This window comes from Gallinula chloropus (assembly GCF_964237585.1).
Source record: "Gallinula chloropus genome assembly, chromosome: 3".
Lineage (NCBI taxonomy): Eukaryota > Metazoa > Chordata > Aves > Gruiformes > Rallidae > Gallinula > Gallinula chloropus.
This window is the reverse complement of record NC_140087.1, coordinates 13,260,823-13,285,318: the sequence shown is the minus strand read 5'-3', so window position 1 is coordinate 13,285,318 and position 24,496 is coordinate 13,260,823. Positions and strand designations below refer to the sequence as shown.

Sequence of the window (24,496 nt, the reverse complement as noted above, 5' to 3'; positions counted from 1 at the left end):
CAGGGGTCAGGTGTTACCTGTGAGCAGGGCTGGGTCTGCTGTGAGCAGCTCCCCCGCGTCGCGGCCGGGCTGGCGCAGGAAGAGGCGAGCCCCGCCGGGACACGAACGCCGAGCGCGGGTGAGGAGATGGACTGGAGCGAAAGCGCCTGAGGCGCAGAGCCACCCGCCCGCAGTCCTGCACCGCGGCGGGGGGAAGCGGCCAAGCCGCACGGCGTGCCGCCGGTCCTTTACACGGGCCGGCCTGTCCTACGAGGCTTTAGCCCCGTCAGACGGTCTCCCGCGACGACTGGCCAGAGCCTCCTTAAATCCGGCGGGGAAGCGGCCGCTATCAGTTGCACATCCACAGCTGAGAGACTGTTAATGTACGTGAGACCACATCCTGCGGCAGAGCTCCCCGAGTGGGTGCCTCCCGCCGCCTCCTGTCCGCCCATCACGCGCGGTACTAGCGCGGTTTCCAGTACTTCATAAATCCCGCTCGGAAACCGCCCGCGCTGCCGGCCGGGACCGGCGGAAGGCCGCGGGGGCACCGCGCCAGAGGGCTGTGCGGCCCCGACAGAAAACGTCAGCGAAACCCGGGTTTGAAACCAGGCTCCGGCCGTCAATTAACACAGCGGCGCCCGCAAACTGCGGCGTCGTTCCTCCGTCGAAGGCGGCCCCGTCTCGGTAACGAAGGCAGAGGCGGGCTGCGGGGATCTGTGCGCGCCTGCGGGGGTGAGAACGGCTGGCGCCTGCCTCAGGTGTAGGGGCTGAGGAGCGCCGGAGCAGCCGTTGGTGGGGGGGGCTCCCCAAACCGCGCTGCAGTCGCAAGCGGCGGGCGGGGGGCGGATGTGTGAGAGAGGCGCCTGCAGCCCCTCCAAACGGCATTTCCCGAGCAGCTCCGTTCTTCTGGACGGGCGCGGTGCGAAGGCACCGTTATAAACCCGGTGACCTCGTAGCCCGCTGCTGCACGTCGAGCAAATCCCGTCGCTCGTCGTCCCTGGGCACGGGAGGCGCTCAGATGGGTCGGAGCGACGCCGCTTGCCGGGATGAGCGCGAAGGCTCGTCGTTGCGGTCCCCGGTGGAAAGGAACCGCTTTTTGTGCAAGCGTTAAACAAAAGATTAAGGGCAAAGTCCCGCGCCCGGGGAGGGGTGCGGGCACAGAGCCGCCGCCGCCTCAGGCGCCGCCGTGCCCGCCGGCACCGACGGCGGGCGACGCACCTTAGGAAGCGGGTCCACGTCCCTGTCCTCTCCGCCCCCCTCCGAGCCGGGAGCCACACGGCCGCTTCCGAAAGAACAGCCAGCCGGGCCGGTGGCAACCCCCGCCCTCGACCCGGGCACTTCACGGCGGCGGAAAGGGAAGGCGGTTTTGGCGCCCAAACCGTAGGTGAGAGGGTTTTGGCGGGAAGAGTTTAGCACCAGCAGAGACTCTTGGCCAGGGGGTCGGTCTGCCCCTCGGGGGCCGCACCGACCCCCAGGCCAGGGGTCTCCGCCCTGAGGAAGCGGCCGGAAAGCCCCCCCCCCGCCCCCCTCCGCCCTCCCTCCGCGTTACTAAGAGCTGGTTTCGATAGAAACCGTGTAGGAAACACGACGGGCGTCTTATTTGGTCAAACACCCTCTGGAACGGCGTGCGGGGATCGGCGCTGTCGTGCGTGGCGCGGCTGCGGCCGCGGCGCAAAGCGACCAACCCCAAGAAGTGAAGAAGGGGGGTTGGGGGGGGGGAGAACAGGGTCTCTCCGGCGCCGTTCCTGCTTTTCCTGCCTGCCCGTCGGCGAGAAATGTTGGCTGTGCTTTGAAATGGGAAGTCGCGGCAGCACCCCGAGCTCTGCTTTCAAGTGTAAAACACGCGTTTTGTTTCAAATGCACGCGGGTCGGTCGCTTGCTGGGCGGGTGGGTTTGGGGAGGGGGGATGGGGGGTGTTGTTGTTTCCTTGGGGTTTTGGGTTGGTTTTTTTTTTTTTTCCTATTCTGGGGTTTGGCGGTGGGTTTCTTTGGAGGTGGGTTCTTTTGTTTTATTTGGGGGGAATGGAGCGAAACCAGTCAGGACTTTTAAAAGTTTTAGGAAGGTGACAAATTGGAAATCCAACACCACTTGGATTTGGTTACATAGTTTTTCAAGCGAGCTCTACTCTGCATTTAGCGAGACAATGATTCCAGCTTCCTATAATTGTCTTTACCAAAATCGGCATCTATTTAGCGAAATGGAAAGAAAGAAATACCTTTTGATTTTTTTTTTAATAAGTGAACTATTCTCATTAAACCAATCTGTCCACCAACCGGCTTAATTTTGTAGGGCTTTTTCCACTTTTATCCTCTTGGCTCCCACTTCTCCTCCCCCTGCCCCCCCCACCCCCACCCCCCCCCCCCCCCTTTTCTTTGCGAATGAATTTTGGAAGGGTGTTAGTGGGTTGGATTTTTTTTTTTCCCGGAGAGTTCCCAGCTGGCAATAGCTCTCTACCTTCCACAAAACTTGAAAGGCTGATGTCCCTTGCAGGAAATGAATGAGTCGATAACATCTGACACCAGTGACCAGTCCAGTGACCCCAACCTTAATTCCACTAATACTGGAGGCCTGAAAAATCTCAGTAAAGACCCTTTGCAAATCTCCCCTTCCATTTCACAAAATCTGCCTTTATTTTGCAACGCACTAACAACTTTGCAACAAATATCCTGACATGCATCTGTGTACCTGGTTTTGTAGCCTTTTCAAGGAAGAACGTATCGTACTGAATTTTCTTTTAAATGAAATTTGTTAACGGCATTTTTCCATTTAATGAACTCAGCCAACTCGTTTGGGTCTGTTTAACCAATATTCCAGCCTCTGAGGAATTTTATACCAAATATTGGTAGAGTAAATCAATCTGGAAAAAAAACCCCGAGAGACCTTTAAAATGGTATTAAACAATGATTTCTGCCTTTTTCAAGGGAAGGACAGACAGAACTCGTATTTTATAAATGTGCCATTTCTGCTGCAAGAAATGCAGTCCTGGGCACTTCAAGTAAGTGGTGTAAGTGTTTTAATTTTTATTTTCCCTGCCGGCAACCTTAATTTCTTGCCCGTAGCTGGAGTTTCTCGTGTGGTGAAATCTCGTACATTTATTATATATTAGATATCGCCCCGGTCACAAGATCCTAGCATATAAAATTACCAGCGATTGAATATTGTAAAATAATCGCTATTGTAAATGGGGGAAGGAAGGTTACGAGCAGCAAGAAGTGGTGTGTTGCACGAACGCGTAGGGCAGGTCAGCGTAGGAAGTCGACCTCCAGTGTTGAAATAACCTATAGGAAATTTACGGTTGAAGACTGCAAAGGAATTTCAGGATTTAAAGCTTCTGCTCCACTTGCCAAGGCTGCTTGTATTTGCACGCCGTTTGCCCACCCTCGCTTCTTTCTGGCCAAGGGCTCAAAGTGAGCACCTTGGTATTTCACCGAGAAACGAGGCGCTAGCAGGGGAATTTACGCTTTCCTGAAAGGCAACAAAAGGAGTAAACAGGCCTATCGGGGGCAAAGGCGTCCCCCTTAATTGGGCAGACTGATCGACGCCACTTCCAAAACAACAGCAAGTGCTTTGCAAATGCGTAACACCCCCCCACCCCTAGCATTCGGGTTCTGCACGGATCGGTTTGTTGCTTTGGCTTTTGTTTGCGTGTGTCCTTGGGATAAGAGAGGATGTCGGGGGAGTGGGGGGGAGGGGAGGGGAGAGGGAGGAGGGAGGGGAGGAGAGGAAGGGGGCTTAATAAGAAAGTAATTGAGCCCAGGTTTTAACAAGTTTTAGGCATCGTTTTAAAAGGTTATACAGTGCTGTATGGGAAGCGTGGTTATATGCGTGTAGGTGGTGGTGAGAACAGGAAAGGCAAAATCTGATGTTTTCGTGTCCTCACCTGTACCTTTTACAGCGAAGGAGTCGGGACAACTAGAAAATTAAACGGAATCTCACTTAAATAGAGGGGTGGTGGTGCTACGCTTCTAAAAATACTTTAAAAATAGGCGCTTGGCCGTGCGCGCAGCGATGCAGGGGCTGCTGGCGAGCACGCTGGGAGCTGCGTACCTGCGGGAGCCGAGGAGCCTTTGCGAAGGGGCGCGCTCAGGCTCTTGCCAAGCCCGTTACGCAGGACACATTTATTTTCCGAGTTGGATCCCCCCTCCCGCTGGCAGGGAATGCTTAAAACAGCAGTCCCCGGTCAGCGTTAGTCCTCCCCTCTTTGTCTTCTTCCTCCTGACAATTTTTTTTTTTTTTCCGCCTTCCTCCTCTCCAGCAACTCCTTTTCACTGTCAGTACTCCTCCTCCTCCTCCTCCTCCTCTCCCTCTCCCCCGCGCTGCTGGGGAACAATCGCTGCTGATTGAGGTTCACTCCAATACTAGGCTTGAAAACTGGGCTCTTATTTAGGAAGTCATTAATCACATCCCCTCCCCCGGAAAGAGATGGCGGAGAAACCTGTGAAGTACAATTCCTCGCCCCATCCCCCCCCCTCCAGAAATGTTTTGAAACGCTAAACCTCCGCACATTCTGGGCCGTACTAAGGTGATACCGCGTTTCCGGCGCGCTTTTAATCTGAACGCGAAATTAGTGCCGTGTAGCGAGGGCGTGAGCGGCGGCCGCGACCCACACATGTACGCTCACATATACCCACCCACACGTGGGTAGGGAGAGGCCCCTCCGCTACCACCCCCCCCCCCCCCCCTCGCCCGCCCCCATCCCCGGGACGCGGGCTGTGCTGGGCACGGGGAGGGGACCCAGCTCTCGCGTGGGCAGCGCCGCCGGGGCTCGGGCCGGCTCCGGGAGAAGACGGTGCCCGGAGGCAGCGGGGCGCCTTGCGGGGGGCTGCGGGCGGCTTTTCTTCAGGTGGAAGGCGGCGATCCGGTCATACGTATGCCCGTGATTTGCGCAGACGGTAACGCAGCTGCCTCCCGGCATACCTCGTGCATGTCTATACACATGTGTCTCGTCTCATTTGTGAGCATCTCGCATTTCGGGCGTACCCCGCCCGCAGCGCGCACCTCTGATAATCTCACCCGAACGGCCGCCTCTCGTGTTTATTTGTCGTTCCCTGGGCTGCATCTAGAAACGCACGGGGCTTCTTCCTACGTAATTGTGCATGCACGGGAGCGCAGAAACCCCAGAATAGTACGTCATCTCGGTTTCCCGTAAAGACGCGTGCAGATTAGCTGTCGGAAAGGAAAGGGGAAAAAAAAAAAGAAAGAAAGAAAAAAAAAAAGCCGCGTTGGAAATTTCTTGTTCATTCATAAATTATTTTGGTGTGTCAGCCTAGTTGAAATGGCGATTGGCCACTCCTGACTCCTGCCAACCCCTTAAGGATCCGATGTGAAATTAGTAGCAAGAAAGCATGTAATTGACCGAGTCACGTGTGCGCAGGGGGCCAGAAACGGAGCGAGAGAGAAGGGGAAAAATCAAAAGAGGGAAAGCACATTAGACCATGCGAGCTAAATTTGCGATCGTTCAAAATCAGGATGTTAGATTAATGCAGAAGACCACTTCGATCCACAGGGAAAGTTTTCATCTCACGAGTTTGGAGCAGAGGGCCCGTGGGGCAACATGGCCGAAGGTTAATTTTCTTTTTCTATTGTTTTACTATGATTTTCGCTCGCTCGCTCGCTCTCTTTCCCCCCCCCTCCCCCCACCCCCCTTTTAACCCAACTATGCATTACCCTTTTTTAGCAGCTCGCGCAAGGGGGCTTTCTCCAAACCCATTGTTACCCGGCTCAGAAACTGTTCCGTACCGCCCACACCGATTCACAACTTGAAAAGCTTTCAGGGGGCTATTGTTTGAATTGTTCCTGTTTGATTAAGCACAGTTGCAGCGGTGGGATGAGAAAACGGCCGTACACCTGTCCCAACTTTAATCGAAAGTTTATTCCAAGGAGGGATGGATACACGTTGGAAAATAGTGGTTTCGGCGCTGCATGTGCAATAGCCAGTTGTGCAATCTACCCAATTTTGCTTATTCTCTTCCACCCCTCCTCGGTCGGCCTCCCCCCTCGCCCCCCGGTCCTGCGCCTTGAGAGGAGAGACTAATTGGGCTGAGAATTTCTGTTGCGAAATGGGATCGGTCTTAAACCAGCAATATTCAAGTAAAGTATCGCGTTCCATGCTGTAATGTGGCTGAAAGATGGAGTTAAATGGAAAAATACACGTATGTACAGAAACGTGGGCTGCCTTGGGCAAAGAGAGAGGGAGAGCCTCCGTACGCAGCGTTTCCTCTCTCTAACCTCCGGTGATTTTATTTTTTTACGTATTTTGGGGAGAAAGTTGTTTGGTTTAGGATTTACGGGGGGGGGGGGAGGTGGGGGGAAGGGAAATAAGCTCTTCTCGCCGTTTGCGTTTTTGATTTTGTTTTGTTCTTTTTCTCTCTCCCTGTTCTTCTGTAAGTAACCTCTTTATACAGTGGCAAAAGGACATTACCAGAATTTAACTCTTTGCTTTGCATCTTGTCCCCCCCTTCCTCCTTTTCCTCCCCTCCCCCCCCCACCCCGTTTACCCCCCTTCTGCCCCCCATTACCCCCCCCCCCCCCCGGCCTTTCCCTCTTCCTCAGCAGGGGCGAGTAAAGGTGGAGACGAACCCGGGAAGTTGCCGGAGCAGGAAGAAGAGGAAGAATCCCAGGTTTTGCACGGAACCGGCCATTGCAAATGGTTCAATGTGAGAATGGGATTCGGGTTCATCTCCATGAGCAACCGAGAGGGAAGCCCCTTGGAGTCTCCAGTTGATGTCTTTGTACACCAAGTAAGACCCATTTTTGTCTTCCATCTCAGCCTGCCACATTTGGTTGATCTCGGTGGGACTCCGGTTTCACGTGATGTAAACCTCTTTTTTCCTGGGTGTTTAGATAAATTTGTAATAAAAAAGTTGCCTTAGGTAGTGGCTTTGGTGGCAGTTTACAATTCGAGTAAATAAGGTCGTTAGATTGTGCTTAGTCTCTGTGGCCGGGGATTTGTGCACAGGGATAATGTTGTTTCTTCGTAGCTTTCTCCTTGGTTAGCAGCTTCTTCCCGTGACTTTTATTTATTTTTTCAAATGCTAGGCTTTCCTTTTTAAAGCTGTTTATTATTTGTTACCAAAGGGGATCGGATGTGCCTTTCTGATTAAAATTAAGCTCAAAAAGCTAGATGTCGGCCTACATTCAGATAACATTGGAATACTATTTTAAACGCTTTTCTTGTAAAGCTCGAATTGCTTTTTAAAAGCTCATCTGAGATTAGTTAGTGAAATTAAGACATAATTAGAGTTGTTATTTTGCAGTAATTCAGACCTGAGAGCGTCCCCGTGGTGATACACTGAGGCGTGCATGTGGCTTGGCTGGTTGATTTTTAAATAATCCTAAAAAAAAAAAAGGGGGGGGGGGGCTGGGGAGGGGGGAAAGGCATCAGCCCCAGAGCCACGTCTCCGTGAGGCTGTTATGGAGAGCAGGAGCGGGTGGCTGTTGTTCTTTTTAAGTATGGCAGCCTTGAGCAGTGGTCGGATTTTGAACGTGGAAGCCGGTGTAGGAATGCCTTCACGCAAAGGAGCTTCAGGCGTTAAGATACGTACAAAAGGATGGAGTGAAGGGAGCTTTTCCCAAGGTCTATAGCGTGGTTTGGGAAGAAGGGGGTGTGTGTAGACCTTTCCTGGTCCTTTTGTTAGTCTCCAGTTGCGGTGAGGTTATTTTGTGTTTCACCCGTCTTCCCTGTGATGAGAGAACATAAGAGTAAAGGTACAGAGACCATTTTGGTTTTGGCTAGGGCCATGTTAGGGAAGCAAAAAGGCATCTTAACTTTTTACGTGGTTGTCCCTTTTCTATGACGTTTGCGGTGACGGGGCGGGGGTGGTGGTGTGTGTTCCATGATGATACAGTCATCCCCTTTTAATGTTCCGTTTGATGGCCCGGTCTTATTTTGTGGTAATTTTCAGCAGGCTTTTTAAAAAAGAAAACACCTCTCGTTACGCTAATAAAAAGGTGACTGGAACTTGGAGAGGAGGGTGCTGCTGCAGGGGCACCTCTCCTTGCTCCTTGGGGTGCAGGAGTGGGTTTCTAGTCTTGCTGCCTTGCGTGTACCCTATGCCTGAGGGGCCCCCACAGCGTTTTGAATTGCGTGTAAAGCCTAGAGTCCAATAGTGAACTCTACATTCTCACACTTCCTGCTTTGCCCTGGCATATGAGGTGCCTCCCCATTGCTGCTGCTTTTTCTTTTTAGAACTGAATGAATGAAATGTTTATCAAAGTCGGAGCTTTCTTCCTCCTGTTTTTTTTTCTCCCTTTCTTTGTACCTTTTAAAGTCGTGAAACTGCTCTTTGCAGCTCTATACGGTCATTGATAAAAAACCCCTTCTTTTTCCTCATCTAATTTTGTGTAAATACGTGTCATTCTCTTTGAAACAGGAGACAAACATTTGAAGCATAGCAGTGGTGTTAATTGGAAAAAAGCATTTGAAATTGTAAGATACTCTCAGAGCGGTGGGAATAGAGAAGTGTTGGACCGCATGACAACGCGGTGCATTTAAGTAATGCTGGACAAGGTGTGCTGTGCCGTAATGGGAAGTAGTCATAGGGGAAGAAAAAAAGTGGTACATTTGGAAGTCCCTATTCAGTTGTGTCCCCTAACGGAGGGGACAAGAAGGCAATGTTGGACATGTTTGCTTAAACTTCAACAATATACAATTTTTTCAGTATCCTTAGGTTTCTAAGACATATCACAGTGTAAAATAGCATGTTTTGTTGTACTTAAACCTTTTAATCGGTCTTACTGAGTCAATTTATTAGTAGTATGGAATGGATTGCTCTTACTACAAAGATACCTTTTCACCTTTTTCTTTCTGATGAAGTTTGGGATGTACAAAGACTTAACAATGACCTGGCTCTTACTTCCATCAAGTCCAAAGTAGAATTTTTCTGTTTAATGTAGTGGGGAGGAGTAGTATCTATTTTGCTTCAGAGAGCATTTTAGATTATTTATGTGTTAGCTGGCTAGCTGACCAGTGATGATAGTAGTGGACAGAGCATAAAAATGCCTTTAAATCATTAGTGTTATTTAATAGTGGTGCTTGTACAACAGTCTGTTGCCTGAACAGTGGTTGGACCCTGTTCCTGTTAGTTTAATTAATTTGAAAACTCTAGTCTTGAGAAAATTCTTTTTCAAGGCAAAGATTAGTTTATTAATATGTTGAAACAAACAAATGCTGTTCAAAACAGCTTTGAAAACATTTCATCATCTGCTTAAGTGTGTGCACATAGTGCTGTGTGTGATCACTTGTTCTGCAGCATTCGTAGCTGCTAGTACCATTTTACAGAATTGGGCACCCTATCCAGAGGAAAGAAGCTTCTGTCTTACTTAGTCCAGGTCCTGTTAAAGCTAGCTTGAACCATGCAACTTCCTTATCTCACCTTTTCTTGGTGAGGTAATGCCCGGTTTAGAAGATTCTGCTATGAGAAAGAACTTACTGGATGTTGAGTTGAAATTCCTGTAATAGTTTAAGCTCATTATACCTAGACTTTGGAGGTTGTGATAACTAATTTTGTTTTCTTCTTGGAGTTTCCCTTTGGTTGTGTGCAGATTATAGTCATGTTTTAAAGTCAGTGCTTCACTAATTGTATATATTGATACACTTTTAGAGGATGATGCTTTTGTTTGGACTTCTTCACCCAATGAAAGTTCTGTTCATGAAACAGCTGCAATACCAAGTTTTTAACCCTACCTCTGAAACAAAATAGATACCGCCTTCAGCACTAACAATTCTGATTGATCTTCTATCAAACAAACCTTCTATCTAATAAACCTTCAGGTTGTTCTTACTCTTCTAGTAATGAGGTACCTGGAGTTGGATGTGTTATTTAAGGTAGAAAAGCATCAGCCATTACGTGTGTGCATCTGTGTGTGTACAATGTAAATTAGCTTTATTCTGGTACAGCTTATATCTTAAGTCATGTCTTTGAGTCATTCAGTGTCATAATAAAAATTACAAGCCCTAAAAACTAACCTTTCAAAGACAAGCCATGCCCAATGCAGCAATGTGCTTCCTTCACTGTGTTTCTTCTACAACAACAGCAACAACAAAGAGTAGCAATATTAGTCCTGGGTGACTGTTGAATCCCAGGAATGTACACCTCACTGAACTTGGCTCAGTGTTGTCACTTGGACTTTTAGTAGGTTAGCATAGAATTAATAATAGGGCTTGCTTCTCTTTTAGGATATGAATGCTGCACATAGTTAGGTGTGAATAGCTCTTGTTAAACCTTAGAAAAAGATGTGTTTGTCAAAGGGTAAAACAGGCTGGAGAGGTGAAGTGAGCGAAACCTTTCGTGGTGCCTGTGAAAACAGGTCTTCATTGCTAAGGACTAAAAGGAGCTCAAGCTTTCATAAAATCAGAGAAAAGAATGATGCTTGTTAACCTTTTTTTCTGTGTACAGAACTGTACACACAACTAAGATACATACAGCCTTGTTGGATGCTAGCAGTTAAGGCAAAAATGCTGCAGAGGCTTTTTTGCCCACATTCTGTACGGCTTTGTTAGAAGCCTGTCTTATTTTCCTTTGCTTAGCATGAAGCCCAGATGTCAGAGATGATAAGGGTAGGGTGCTGGGTGTAAACAATGCAATTAAATACAGGTTTGTGAATATCAAGGGTTATAATTTTGTTTCTGAATAATGTGGTCTTTCAGGATGAGATGGATTGTTCGGTTTCACAGATGTTGGTTGGGACCTGGCTCTGCAGTCCAAAAGCCTTGCCATGTTTAAGGGATTGATAGAGGATTTCTGAACTAGGACCTTAAACATGGGCCTTCTTTGGGATCCTCTCATGAGGTGGGGAGAGGAAGGAAGGGAGGAGCAGCATGCAGGACTTGATGTATTTTCTTTTCTCATTAATAGGAACATGGTTGGTTTGAAATTTTTCACTTTCATCTGAACTGCAAGTTCTTGTTACTCAAGATTTGATAAAAATGGAAGAAAGCCTTTTTTCTTTCATTGAGTCCTGCACTGTGCTATTGTTTGTATATTATAAATTTTGCTCTTATTGTAGCAAGTACCTATAGCAGCAGAAGAAAAATTACAGAGACTATTCTGTTATGATTGTAAACAGAAGAGTAAGTGGAAAATTAGACATGTAATCAGCATCTGAAAAGTCTTCTCCCGTAATCTGACCGACCATCCTTTTTGATGATGAGTCAGACGCCTGTTCTTTAAATTCCTAATACTTAAGCCCAGTTGAACTGCTTTTTCTAGGATAAAGTTGAGCATGGCATGATATACTGAATGCCAATTTTCATACATTGTGACACATGATCCTGTGCTTTTGCAAGGATCATTCATTCATTTAGCATGTACTTTCCATTTCTACATTATTAAGAGCCTGTAAGAAGCTACCTAATTGCTCAGGGTAACTGGAAGATCTGGGCAAGCAAGTGGGATCCCTGTATTATGTTGCTCCTTATTGTTAAATCTTACATAGCGATGCCCGTTCTAAGTACAGAAGTGTCCATGCAGGGTCTGCTGTTACAAACTTGTCATCTTTGACTTCTGCTGGGGACCAGGCAAGCCCAGTCTTAATCAAAACAAAAGCTGCTAGCAGGATTTAGAGAGGGAAGCTGAGGAAGGAAGCAAATGGAGAGTAAACATGTGTCTGTAGAGTGCATGTGTAATCAAAGACCTGGCAGAGATCAGACCTTTGCTAAAGATCTGGGTATCAAAGTCTGCTCAGCAGCCTCAATGCATGTAGGATCTGTAATGCGTAACTGCTGGAGATCCCGAGCCAAGCTTTGGCACTCACCAGCTGTGTTGCAGTATACAGAGAAAAGTGACTTTAATTTATGGTGCAACCTTGTTTGGGATGTGTTGTTGGGTTTGGGTTTTTTTTTTGTTGTTGTTTTTTGGTTTAAATTTAGTTTGGCTACTAAATCACACCCAGTTCTACATTTCAAGTACTACCTATGGATGTATGGACAGATGGCAAAATACTTCACTGAAAGCTTGATGGTTTAAGATGGTTGAAGAAACTTGTAAATTGGTATTTGAGTTATGGGGCTGCCATCTGTGGAAATACCTTCTGTATTTCAACTATTTACACCTAAATGCAACATTACAGTGCATTTTTATCAATAGACATGTAGTATTTAAGTGAACGGGAAGCCCCCTTAAACCAAAACAGTGTTGAATCAGATCAGATTTAGCTGAAGAGATGTGAGTATTAAATGTTAACAAAAAAACCCACCAGCTGCCCAAAGACAAAGGCCTGCAATTGGGCTCATTTGTCTTGAGAGCAATTTCTCTATTTGGCAGAGCAGTAAGCACACCCTTCCCAGAGCATGCTGTCCTCCTTTTCTCCAAGACCGAGGAAGTTGTGCACAGGATTTGGGATACTGGAAGGAAGAGGATATTTTGTCTGGGGCACAAACATAAGATATCAAAGCAGATATATGAACCAAAGCTAAAAGGAAATGAATTGTCAATTTGGGAAAAACATTGTTATTGTTGCTTGTCTGGTTTGCAACTACTTGACTGAGGTAGTAAGTATATCTAGACCCATCCAGGGTTTTGTCTTGAACTCTGTACAAAGTATACTCCCATGTAAATACTGTTTAATTCATCTTCCATATGTCACTTGTCTCAGCAAAGGCCTGGCATCTTTCCCCACTAATTATCAACAGAAGCAAAATTAGGCCCATCAGTTTCCACAAAGGTGTATAACAGTGACCGTAAAGGTATAATTTAAGTAAGGTCCTAGAAAGCGGAGGGCAAAGACTGTTTATGAAGTTTCTTAAATGAACACATATGAGCATATATGGTTTACACTTCTCATCAGAGGTATGTAAGGGTACCCTTTCCCCTTCTGTTAAATAAGCTGAAAGTTACAATGACTGATAGAAAGGTATTATGTGATACTTAGCTCTTTTGAAGGGACAGTTACTCAGGGCAGGTCTGGACTAGCTTGTGCTTGCTGGGTATCCCTGGTGAAAGCAATGAATCCCTAAATTGGTTTTACATCAGCAGAGTATCAGTAATCACCTCCGCATGGAAGGTGGGGAAGTGCTTCTGACTGCTTGAGCCTATTTAGTTGGAGAACTTGGTGTCCGGGCTTTTCCTCAGATTATTCTAGACAGTCCTGATTTAAAATGGGGAGGGGGTGGGGGGTGTAACGCCGTGGGAGATGGCTAGAGGGAATTCCAGATGCCCACTCCAGATACGGCTCAGCTGCTTGCAGAGCAGCTGTGGAAACTGCCACAAGTTTTACAGTCCGCTGTATTAAGGAAAACTGGCACTGATTTTCATTTTTTCCTAACGTGCAGAGATCTAACATGCAGCAGGTCAGCAGCTGCTCTGCAGGCAGCTGAGTTGGCTTTGCAGTAGCAGCGTGGTGAACAGGTGGAGGTTGAAGCTCCTACAGCCACCCTTCTCAGTGGGAGTCCTGCAGCCAAGATTTCGCTTTTGCGTTTGGCAACTGTGCTTCAAGAGCTTTTATAGCACTCTGTGTTGGGATAGCATAAGTGCTTGTGAAGCTGCATGGCAAACCTAGCTGGGGAAGTTGTGGGGTTTGTATCTTTTTTTTTTTTTTACATAATTTTTAATATCAGAGAAACCCCATGATCCCCACAAATACAGGTGGGCAGTATTGGCTCCGTGGAAGGGCAGCCAAAGATGCAAGTTGCTGCTGGGGTGAGGTGGAAGTGTAGGAGGAAAGAGAACTGTAAGCTGCTGTTGAAGAAATGTGAATGAAACTGCAGTCTCCTGGTGCAAAATAGCAGAGCACTGGTTTTACCTTCAGGGATGGAGGGACAACAAAAGTGTTAGGTCTCTTTTCAAGGAAAAGGGCACTTGGGGTATTGGAATGAGTACAAGCATCCTGGAAGTGGAATGTTTCAGGCATCTTCTGGATCGCACTTCAGTTCAGTCTTATGTTGTTGGGTTTTTCCCCGCTCTTGCTTTATTGGTTACAATTAAGCTGTGCAACTGAAATATATTGAATTGCAGTTTTATTTATGAAACATTTGATTTTGTGGCAATAATGTGTGTTTCTTACTTATAGAGAAATAACCATACTTACAGGGCATGCTTAGGATAATTTGTTGATAATTACTCAACTGGAAATTAAATACATCAGTACTCTTCAAAAGTTAATTGAGAGTATGTACAATTGTTCTATTATCAGTGCAGAAGGCAAGAAAAATCACACAGGTATTTTCTACTCCAAAGTTCTAATCTAATGCAAAACCTGCAATTTTTGGACAGAGGGAGGCTGAAAGGTTTGGTTTGGGTTTGTTAGTATTTTCACCTGTTAAAATTGTTTAACAGATGCTATCTGAATGAATGTATGAATAATCAATGTTTCGAGTACATGAATGTGTCTAAAAAAATCAAGGTAATATTTAATGACTACTAGAGTTCTTACGATGCTCTAATATTGTTACTACGTTTGTAAGTACGTACTTCTCAGGAACATCGCTGATAGTGGCTTTCCTATCAAAGATAATCTGTTCCCAGAGAGGCCCTCTTCTAATTAGTTGTGGTAATTTATAGGTATGGAGCATTGAGGGTTTGTTTTTTTCTTTCCTAGATTGCTTTTATTATTGTGCCACTTGAGGCTACTTTAACATTTGTGTTACAATTTTCTTTGTTTATGGCCATATAAATACATGCAGCAAAATAATCCCTGGGCAGAAATGGAGAGTGAAAGTGATAGCCCTTGTGCAGTTTAAGTAGACTAGAATAAGCATGAACTTGTATTTTTTCAAAGGAGAGCTGCCTTTAAAATCTCTTAATAGTGCATATGTGTTATAATTTTTAAAATGTTTTGTTTCATTTTACAATTGTGTTTTGCAAGCTAGTAATCAATATCTTGGTTGGTTTTGTGGGGTATTTGTAATAATACAATCTTGGTAGAGATACAGTGCTTTGAAAAGCCTGACCATGTGTAGTAGTTTCTGAACATTCTTAGACTTGTTATATTGAAAATAAAAGAAATATATAATGGGCTTAATCTAGAATGTACCTAACAGACCCTAGGTGAGTCCTGTAGACTTTGGATTAGACCCCCGTCTACTTCCTGAATTTAACAGATATATGTTGCTGACTTACCCTGTTTAATTACCTGGTCTAAGACACGTAGATGGCACATCATGAGAATCAGCTGATAAAGCAGAATAAGATCAAAGAATTATTCACAAACCTGTTTGCTACCCTCTCACCTAGATATTAAAAATAACAACGGTACACCATGTAAAAGGAAATTTAAGAATTATTTAATTTGTAAGTAAACAAGACCTCCTTCTTAATGTAATGAACCCATGACATCCCTCCTTTTCTTGTGAATATTACAGACCTGATGGGCCAAATTCTGCTCCGTCTTATGTGAAATGGTTCCACTGACCAGTGAAACTTATTGAATAAACTGCACAGTGTTAGGAGTGGATTTTAAGTCTCTTTTATGAATGTTCTTACTGGAAGTATGTAATTAATGTCCTTCTGTTTGAGTGTGTTCTTTGTGATCAAAAACTTGCAGGCTGTGTTGTGATCTGAATTGTTCCCCATACAGTGCCTAAAATATAAACTCAAACTAGGGTTTGAGTCAGTGCTGCTTAATTAGAAGTTAACTAAAACGATGCAACTTAACATGTATATGCATGAACTTGACATTCGTGTAAAAACTTGTATATGCTTTTCACAGTATGCTATGTATAATGTATATGTGAATCTATATTTAATGTCTTAACTAAATTGACCTGACCACTAATCTGCCAGGGTGCTTTGATGCAAATCTGATAATGTTGTGGGGTTTTTAATCTTCCAGTTGAAAAATTGCTCTGTCTCAAATCATTCCCTCAAAGGAGGAAGGGGTGGTAAAAGAAGTATATGAAATGTTCCCAGCGTGTTTAAAAATGACCACAATCCACACTGTGGGTGCAGGCAGATTCCGTTGAAGTGGAATGAAGTTCACTCTTGCAGTGTAAGCACCTTGGGACATCGGAGATTTGTAATCTAGAGACAGTTGGGGCCACCTCTGCAGGGCTTTTGATTTCTGGCAGGGATGTCAGGATGTGGCAGATACTGGGGAAAACTTCTGAAGTTTGTAGTGAAGTGTTGTGTATCCGTGTGCGTAAGAGGAAGGATGGGAATCCTCCTGGCAGAGTCCTTCATGATCTGCCTCTCTCTCTGTGTTAGGGAAGTCGAGATCATACCCAGATGCAAGAGCACTGACTTTCGGGAATCAGGAAGTAGCTGAACCCTTTGTCCAGACAGAAGAGGGTCAGATTTGGAGGCATAATATGGTCATCAAATATTTGTAAAAGCAGCTAGTAAAAAAGTTTCCATTTCACCACGGTGCTTAACAACTCTTCACTACAGTGATTAAATACTCAAACCCACTTTCTTTGTCTGCATCAAGGTTTGGTTTTGGGGGTGGTTTTGTGTGTGCTCATTAATGAAAGCATGTCACATTTGTAATCGCTGTTTAATATGAATCAAAATCGCATTTGTTTAGTGTTTTCCTGGGGCACATTTTGCAAAAACTGGTTTAATGGATGGGAAGTGTAGGGTAGAAGTTAACCCTGTAAAGAATGCATGGCTTCTTGTATAGGGGGGTGTGTGCTATAGTAGTTTAGAAACACTTGCAACCTGGAATCAAAAGGGATTTTTTTTATATATATTTTAATTGGTTTCAGAAATTAACGGTAATTATTAAAGATAAATATTACTTGTAAGATGGTTGCTGGGTGTGGAGGAGAAACATGAATAAAAAACTACCATAAATGAAGAGTTGCTTTATAAAGAACTTTGTGTGTCACCGTTGACTTCGAAGGACTAGTCACAGAGAGGACTGTGGGATTGAACTGTTGGTGGATACAGAGCAAAATATTTCAAAGGTGTGTTGTCAAGATGAAATTCTTACTTAAGACTTTCAGGGTGAAATATGCCACATCTGAAAATAACACCTTTGCTTAGACTAACTGGAATAGGATTTTGTTAATGCTTATGCAAGTGTTCAATGCAGCAATAAATACCACATCTTTCACTAGTTCTCCTGCACTATAGTCTGTTACATACACTAAGACGTTAGGCTATCAGATTCTGCTCTTTATCTGCACTAAGAAGTTAGGCTATCAGATTCTGCTCTTAGCAATGTTGCCTTCTCCCTGAGAATTAGAAAAAATAATTACTAAGCATTCTACAACCTGATCAGATTCGAAAATGTGTTAAATTATGTACATTCAAAACATTCTGGTGGACAGGGTTTCTCTGAAGTCTTACCTTTGTCTTCAGTAGAAATTAGCAAAGGCTTTTGTAAAATATAAAAATGCGTTTTCTATTTTATATGATGTCTTTGCACTTCATGACTACATGGCATTTTTTGCAGGACAGCAAATACTCTTTCTACAGTCTATTTTGAGCAACAAAATCTTTCTGTTTAATATCACAATCAGTGGATTCAGTTTCCCCAGAGAATTTTTACGTTATTCTTAATTTATTTTCATTGAGCAATCACATATTTTTTGAGATGGCAGATTATTTTTGTAATATAATTGTCTTTTTTTGCTGGCAGTTTATAGTTATTAGTTTATTGGAAAGTGATAGCCCATTCTATGCTTATGTGGGTTTATTCCTAATCTTCTTCACACAGGTACTACTTCTTCCTTGGAGGTTAATTTAACTCATGACAACTGTAAATGGATGAAGTTTAGACTCTGTCTAAAATGTCTAAATGGCTGCAGTTGAAACACTGTCCCTTCTGAAAGATTATTTATTTTTGTGTTTATTATTCGATAGTATAATCAACATTTAGCATTTTCTGTGATGCATAGGATTGTTTATTTTCAATCAGTAACTAGTTTTAATTATATATAAAGCAATACTCGGCTTTATAGTTAGAACTAATTTTCCTTTTACCCATATGTAGTTTGCTGTTTTTCTCCTAATAGTGCATCCATTACATGGTGCTAAACCAGCACGGACCATGATCGATGTCACGAAATGCACTAATAATAATAATAATAGTTTGTTACATTCTCTTTAGAACTACCGAGGTTATTGGAATAAAATGGATTATTTTGTTCTAATAGTTCTGGGTTTAGAGCAAGGATGAATATAAGCTATTTGTTAAATTCTTTAAAACTGGTAAACCTTTGCTTAGTTCGTTTTTCCCCTACATTTGACTTGCATTTTCACAGTAAGTGTGTATTTTGGCTACACCAAAAGGACTAAATGTTACTAAGGGATAAAATGTTGAGCCAAGTGAAATCAGTGAACTAGAGGTCAAGAAGTTTCAATAGGCATGCACAGTTTCTTTCGAGTTTGGGGTTTTGTTTGTTTGTTTGTTTTTCGGAGTTTCATTTGGGAGTTTAGATACTGAAAACAGAAGTTTCTGAGCAACTAAATGCACTAAACTAAGTGTCTATCAACTATCACTCAGTGTACTTGTTTTCCCCGTTTGTAACTGCTTCACAACTTTTAAAATGCCTCTCAAAACTAGCTGTGTAAAGTTTCGTTTGTATGGATTTATATAAATATATGTGTTCATTTACACTTGCAGTACGTTCAGCTCACCCTTGTACCTTAAGAGAAATGTGCCTCCTTTTTATTTACATCTTATATGGCAGAAGATACTCCATTGTTTTCTTTTGTTCATTTTCATCAGGCTCTTCATGAGCTTAAGCGTAGCTTTGCCATTTTGTAGGCAAATTTGACATTTGTTGCATTTCAGGTCGAAAAGATAATGTGCAGGAGAATAAAAATGTGTACTGCTCAGTGGCTTTCACCAGCTGAGTTAACATGCAGAAAGTTTACTATGGGTTTTTTTTTCATTAATTCCATCAATTTAACAAAGTTAATCCGAATTTGTATATCTTGATTAGCATATTGTTCTTCTGGACACACTGGCACCTCATTGCCAGATATTTTAAGATGATGGAGCAAAAAAGCAAATTATTTCTTTTTATTAAGTCTGTGTGAAAGTAATTTATCAAGTAAGGGTACACACTAAATGTATATACAAGATAGTAGACCGTATTTTGTTTAAAAATTGGTTTGTTGAAAAATACTGATCACATGATTATAAAATAATTTCTGACACACTTACTAGACAAAATATTTTCTTGACAAAATCAAATGCTTAGATTTTGAAATGTTTGGTTTCTGTGAATTTGACTTAATAGAGAGTGTTCTGGTAAAGATATTGCTAAAAATGCTACCATTAAAAAGGTGCATTCAAGCATTAAGAAATTAAATTATCAAAATGAATTTAGATATTCAAAACCACAGTGAAAATAGTCATTAGGAATTTATACAAAATCGCTTAAATATTAGCATGCAATCTTGTTTTCAGCTTGTACAGTGTTCATGCCTATTTCAGGAGATACATTGAACAATGTAGGTCAGCTTGGATTCTGCTTCATAGAGGAATGGCAGAGACTGATGCTCATTGTCACAGTGGTTTTATGTTTGTCAGTCCCCTTTTGGATCAGTGCGTTGCAAATCCATATAATTAGAAACTAGAAGAGGCCAAGAAAAGGTTCTGGGTCTTAATTTTTCCACTTGCCAACAAGATTTGGCAGTCAGCGACTGACTTCTCTGCTGGTTTTATCGAAGATCATCACTGTGAACGTAAGTAACAGCAAAACGTTACCACTCTAGTGAACAAAATACCTGAACTCTGTTACAGATTCATAAATGGGGATTAACTGGTTGATGTGAAGACAGAGATGATTCAGTTCTGCTCCGTTTCGTGCTAGTGGTGAAACCGGCAAAGGCGGCTGTAGGATTTTATGCTTTAATGTAGCAGCACAAACCCATAACCGGTGTTAACACTTAGCCTAAATAATTTAGGTAGGCAATTGGTATTGGAAGGAGAGGTATATACATTTGTTTTGATGCTTTTGTGGCTGGTTTCTTTTAGAGGAAGGTGGGGGGTGAGGGAGGGGGGAGCTGTTGGGCACGGGGTAAGGGGGGTGGGAGGTTGTTGGTTCCCCTGCACCCAGGAGTCCACATACCTGGCAGTGTGGTGTGCCAGGCAGTGCAGGGTTTGATGGCGGTGCTGAGCAGCCAGAGCACAGGCAGGAGCCTCCTCACAGAGGCCTGGGTCTACTGCAGCAGGGATTTGCCCCATGCCAGCAGAGGCTGTGGGCCCTCCAAGCCGAGCTGGGAAGCCAGGCTCTGATCTGTTCACTGCCTGTCGCTTCCTTGGGCCATTTATAATCCAGTCCTCCCCTGGTAGGTAACTGTGGCTGAAGGAAGTGACTGATGTGAAAAGTTCGTTTTATTATTCTCTTAATACAGTTTAAATGTGTCTGTTTTTAAAGAAAAGTTAATTTAGCACACAGCGCAGAACTGGAAGTGCTGGTTAGCATCTTTGTTAATCGATATGATGTTTTATCAAGAGTGGTTATCTGAGGGTCTGACTTGTTCGAGGGGGCAGTACTGCTGAAGCAGAGGGGGTTAGCGTGCTGCACCATCTCTCTTCAGCAATAAAACACATAGTTGTTATCCGCTGGAGTGCCAGCGTGGCACAGTGGGGATGATCACCATTTCTCGTGCTGTAGGGCCATCAGCTATGGAGCACATTAATCTACAGCAAATGTGAATTAAAGGCTGGGCAAGTGAAGAGTTGCGCGCTCATAAACACTTCCACTTCTCCTGGAGGCTTGCTACTGTTTGTGCCAGCGTCTGGCAGCATAGCAGCATCTGTTTATTCAGGGGGCTTTTGAAGAGGTAAACACTTTTGAACTGAGCTGAGCTGAGCGGGGGTTAAAACGAGCGTCCAAGACTTGGTGCTTATCTCGCCATCCCACGCAGGGCCTCGGCCCGGCCCGCGGGGCCAGCCCTGGCCGCAGCAAGCCCCAGGCCCGCGGCCGCCGGCGCAGGGGCTGTCCATCAAGATGGCGGCGGAGCCGGCTGCCCGGCCTGGCTCGGCGGAGCCACCCCACCGACGTCCCGGCAGCGTTCAGGGGCAGGCCCGGGCTCTTGTAAGGATTAGTCACGGCCCAGGCCCTGTTTTCGGCTCGCAGGCCCCACCCAGGGAGGGCGGCGGGCAGCCAGTGCCACCCTTTGTCCTGCGCCCGCGGGTTCCTGCCCCTGGACCACCCCACGGTGAGGTGTCTGTCACACGTGTGCAGCTCGGAGGCCTGCTCGCAGCGCCGGCGGTCGCGCCGCTCGAAGCACGATGCCTCGCCTACGCCTCTCGTTTCAGCGAGGGTGAAGACACAGAGCTGTAGAGAGGATGTCCACCCCCGCAGCCTTGCTAACCCTGCGCAGCACAGAGCTGGGGGGAACGGCACCCTCCCGCCCGGTAGTCGGTCGCCTCGGGGGCTCCTGAGGAGCCTCAGGAGTGGTGAGCTGCCCTCCCAGCACTTCCCCGGCCTAGGAGCTTGTCCTGCCGGGAACAACGGTACCTGCGTTACAATGGAGGGGTTGCGGGCTTGTGGATGGGGGGTGCTGATGTCTGCTACCCCCCCACATTAAAAACGACCGTGAAAACAAATGCAACCGCCTTTGAAGGAGCGTATGAAACCTGAGCTGAGTGTTGGGTTTGTTGCTGCCTTTATTGATGCTCAGAGGAAAAGGATTTCTGGATGGAGAATTGAATGTGGGTGTGATAGAGAATTAGACATCTAAGTAAATAGCTACGCTCCCTGGTAATGATCAAGCAAAACATGCTACTAAAGAACTCGTTGTGTGGAAGTGGTCATATTTACAGAAATATTTGCAGTTTTGAAAGAGAATTGTGTTTTTGCTAACAGCCAATAGCTCTTCCTAGGCGTGTTTAAACTTTCCAGAGGCATTTCACCTCTCGGCTTGCAATTTATCTTTAACTTTTGAATGTTGTAGCATGACAACACAAAGGCTTTGCAAAATAGTCAGCAGAATTACCTGCTTTTGTTTGTTTTGAAGGAGAACATAGTCCTTCATGCTAAAAAGTCATTGAAAAAGATTAATGATTGTAGGATTCCAATCTTCCAAAGGCTTGCTCTTTAAAGTGAGAACTATTTATGTAAATAAAGGCTTCAAGATTAGGACCTTAAATATGCGACTTTTATAAGCATTCAACCCGTAAAAATGGTCTTCGGCTTTAGTCTGACCTTGGGCAGAGTTCTGCATGGACTTGATGGGATTTTATTCGTGTGTATGAACTGAAGTTATGTTTCACTACTTAGAATACTTTTTCAATTGAAGAAAGGATTGATGGTCTATTAAGCTTTTTCTTTTTAAAAAAAAAAACAAAATATGTGCATATACACATATCATATACAAAAATATAACAACAGTTCTGCTGCAAAGCAAGTAAAATCAAACCATCTTTAATAGTGTGGGTCTCAATATGTTAATATATCCGTCTTTGTGGGTGAGTTGTGTAAAACTGTTTTACAGGGTTGCTGACTGTAGTTTACTAATATAATTAAACTCAGTATTTTTTACATTTGGAAATACAAAATGCGTTTCTAGGCTGTGGGTGGTGTGTAATGATTGATCCCCTGGGACGGTCTCTCCTATGGGCTGAGTTTGGTGCAGTGCCCCTGATTAGGATACATTTGTGTCAGTTGCTCCTTCCTCCCCTCCCCGCATCCAGCTGCCTACAGTCTCAGGGGTTTTCATTACTCACAAACAATTTGTATTTTTTTTAGATGCATATGTTACGAAGGGAATTTGGGCTGACAGAGCCCTAAGGTTGCTTTGGTTGTTTCGAAACAGTGGAGGGATTAAAGGCTGCTTTACTCGTGTTGCTAGCTTCAAGCAGGTGACAAATGCTTTTGGAAAATCAAGCAGATGTATTTCATATTTCAGGTACAGATCACTGTCTCAGCCTTTCTACAGTTTTAATTAATTTACCTGCATTGTCTGGCTGCAGATTTTCAATTAAAGATAGAGTTATTTCACAAAATGTACAGTTTTTTTACTGTACATGTCAGGTAATTGGAATATTTAGATAATGCTTCCTTTGGGGTTGGCAACTCATTTTAACCTTTCTGTGTAAAATTCTTTGTCTGATTTGAAGGTTGATGTTAAATGCGGCTTTTGCAGTCACAGGTGGTAGAAACACTTTTCAAAAATCACAGATCTCAGGTCAGTAATTGCCATTGCATACAGCAGTGCTTTAATGACATTTTTGTTGAAATACATCAAACTTTATATTGCTGTTTTTGTGAACTCCAGAATTTTGCTGCGTGGTTGGTTTTTAAGCAAGCATCTCTTTTAATTTTGATAAAAAAATATTTGCTGAAGATGTGATACCACACTAGGCTTTTGTTTTCCTTTTTTTTGTTATACCCTGCACTTTCATGATTGTCTAAAGTCACCAAGTGTAGAGTTTTGCTAGAAGAAGCAATCCTACCCACCCCTTCCTCCACCCTCACCTCACATTCCCACCTGGACTCCAGTGTCAATTCCTCTGCGTTGTCCTAGGTGCAGAAGGAGTTGCAATCCTTTGCTCTTTGAAATGAAGACAGGTCAACGGGTCATTTGTTTTGCATGTTTGAATGTAATTTGTATCAAGAAGCTCTTAAAACTACAAGAAAGTTGGAGCTAACTTGAGGAAAGCAGTGGAAGCGTACAGCATTGTGACCATGCCACTCTGCCTGGTGTCAGGAAGGTGGTAGAGTGTAACTTTCAAGGAACTGATCCAAAATAAAAATGGGTGGTCGTGTGTTCCCTTAACATCTCTTCAGTCTCATTGATGTAACTTGCTAGCTAGGAAAAAACATCAGAGATGCACAAGTGCATCTCCAGAACCTCAGACTTCAGTGCTGTGTGCTGGTGATGACTACACCTTGCTGTGCTGGGTCTGGCATACATTTACTTGAGAGAGATGTTAACAGTCCAGTCCTGCAAATAGTGAATGTGTCTATTTCTGTACATTTTTTAAAAAAGAAATATTTGAGAGCGAGTTTCCAATTGCCTTTGGCAACGTGGCACTTTTGAGTGCTGATGTGTAAATAGCAGGTCTAACTGAGCTGTCTTCTTTACCAGTCACAGGTTTTACTTCAATATTACATGAGGATCAAGTTCAGATCCCTTGAAGAGTGCCTGCGATTTAAACTTTCTCAGCAGACCCTATGTCATGTATATGAGCTGAATTCAGTGGCTACTTTGACTGAGATTCAGGGCAAACCAGTGCAGCATCATATAAGCCATAAACAGCTTCTCTCCTGGTGCCAAAGCTCTGCTTCCAAGCACACTGAAGCAGTAATTTTTTGTTTCTCTTCTAAGGACATTTGAAAAAGATTTTCACCAAAATAAATGACTGAAATGTCCTGAATGAACCAGGAAGTGATGTTAAAGAAATAATTCTCATACAGATGCAGGGATGTGTTTGCTGCAAAGTGCTGGTTACCTGTGCTGTATCTGCAGAGTGGAGTCAGTTGGGACTTCATTTGACTTGGCTGATGACGATCAGGATCCAGAACCAAGCTCTGTGCAGGACTCACTTGCATGGGAAGGTGCAGGATGGGCTCTGGACTGAGTTCTGCCTCTGTGGGCTCGATGAAATTCTGCTGGGTGCTGCACACATTTAACCTGGGCACATACAGTAGATACACTGAAAATGTCGAGGTCTG

At 44.4% G+C, this 24,496-nt stretch overlaps 1 protein-coding gene across 3 annotated transcripts in view; it reads left to right on the top strand.

Moving 5' to 3' along the window:
- LIN28B (lin-28 homolog B) overlaps window positions 1-24,496 on the top strand; it is a gene marked incomplete at both ends in the record, with an annotated part of 85,332 nt that overhangs the window by 781 nt on the left and 60,055 nt on the right. The window contains 2 exons of one of the 3 annotated variants that reach the window (XM_084261564.1): window positions 6,039-6,069; window positions 6,532-6,719. In XM_084261564.1, the coding sequence (XP_084117690.1) occupies window positions 6,039-6,069; window positions 6,532-6,719 (219 nt within the window). Of the gene's footprint in view, window positions 1-6,038; window positions 6,070-6,531; window positions 6,720-24,496 lie in introns of those variants that run through there. The other 2 variants (XM_084261565.1, XM_084261563.1) reach the window with 2 other exon arrangements.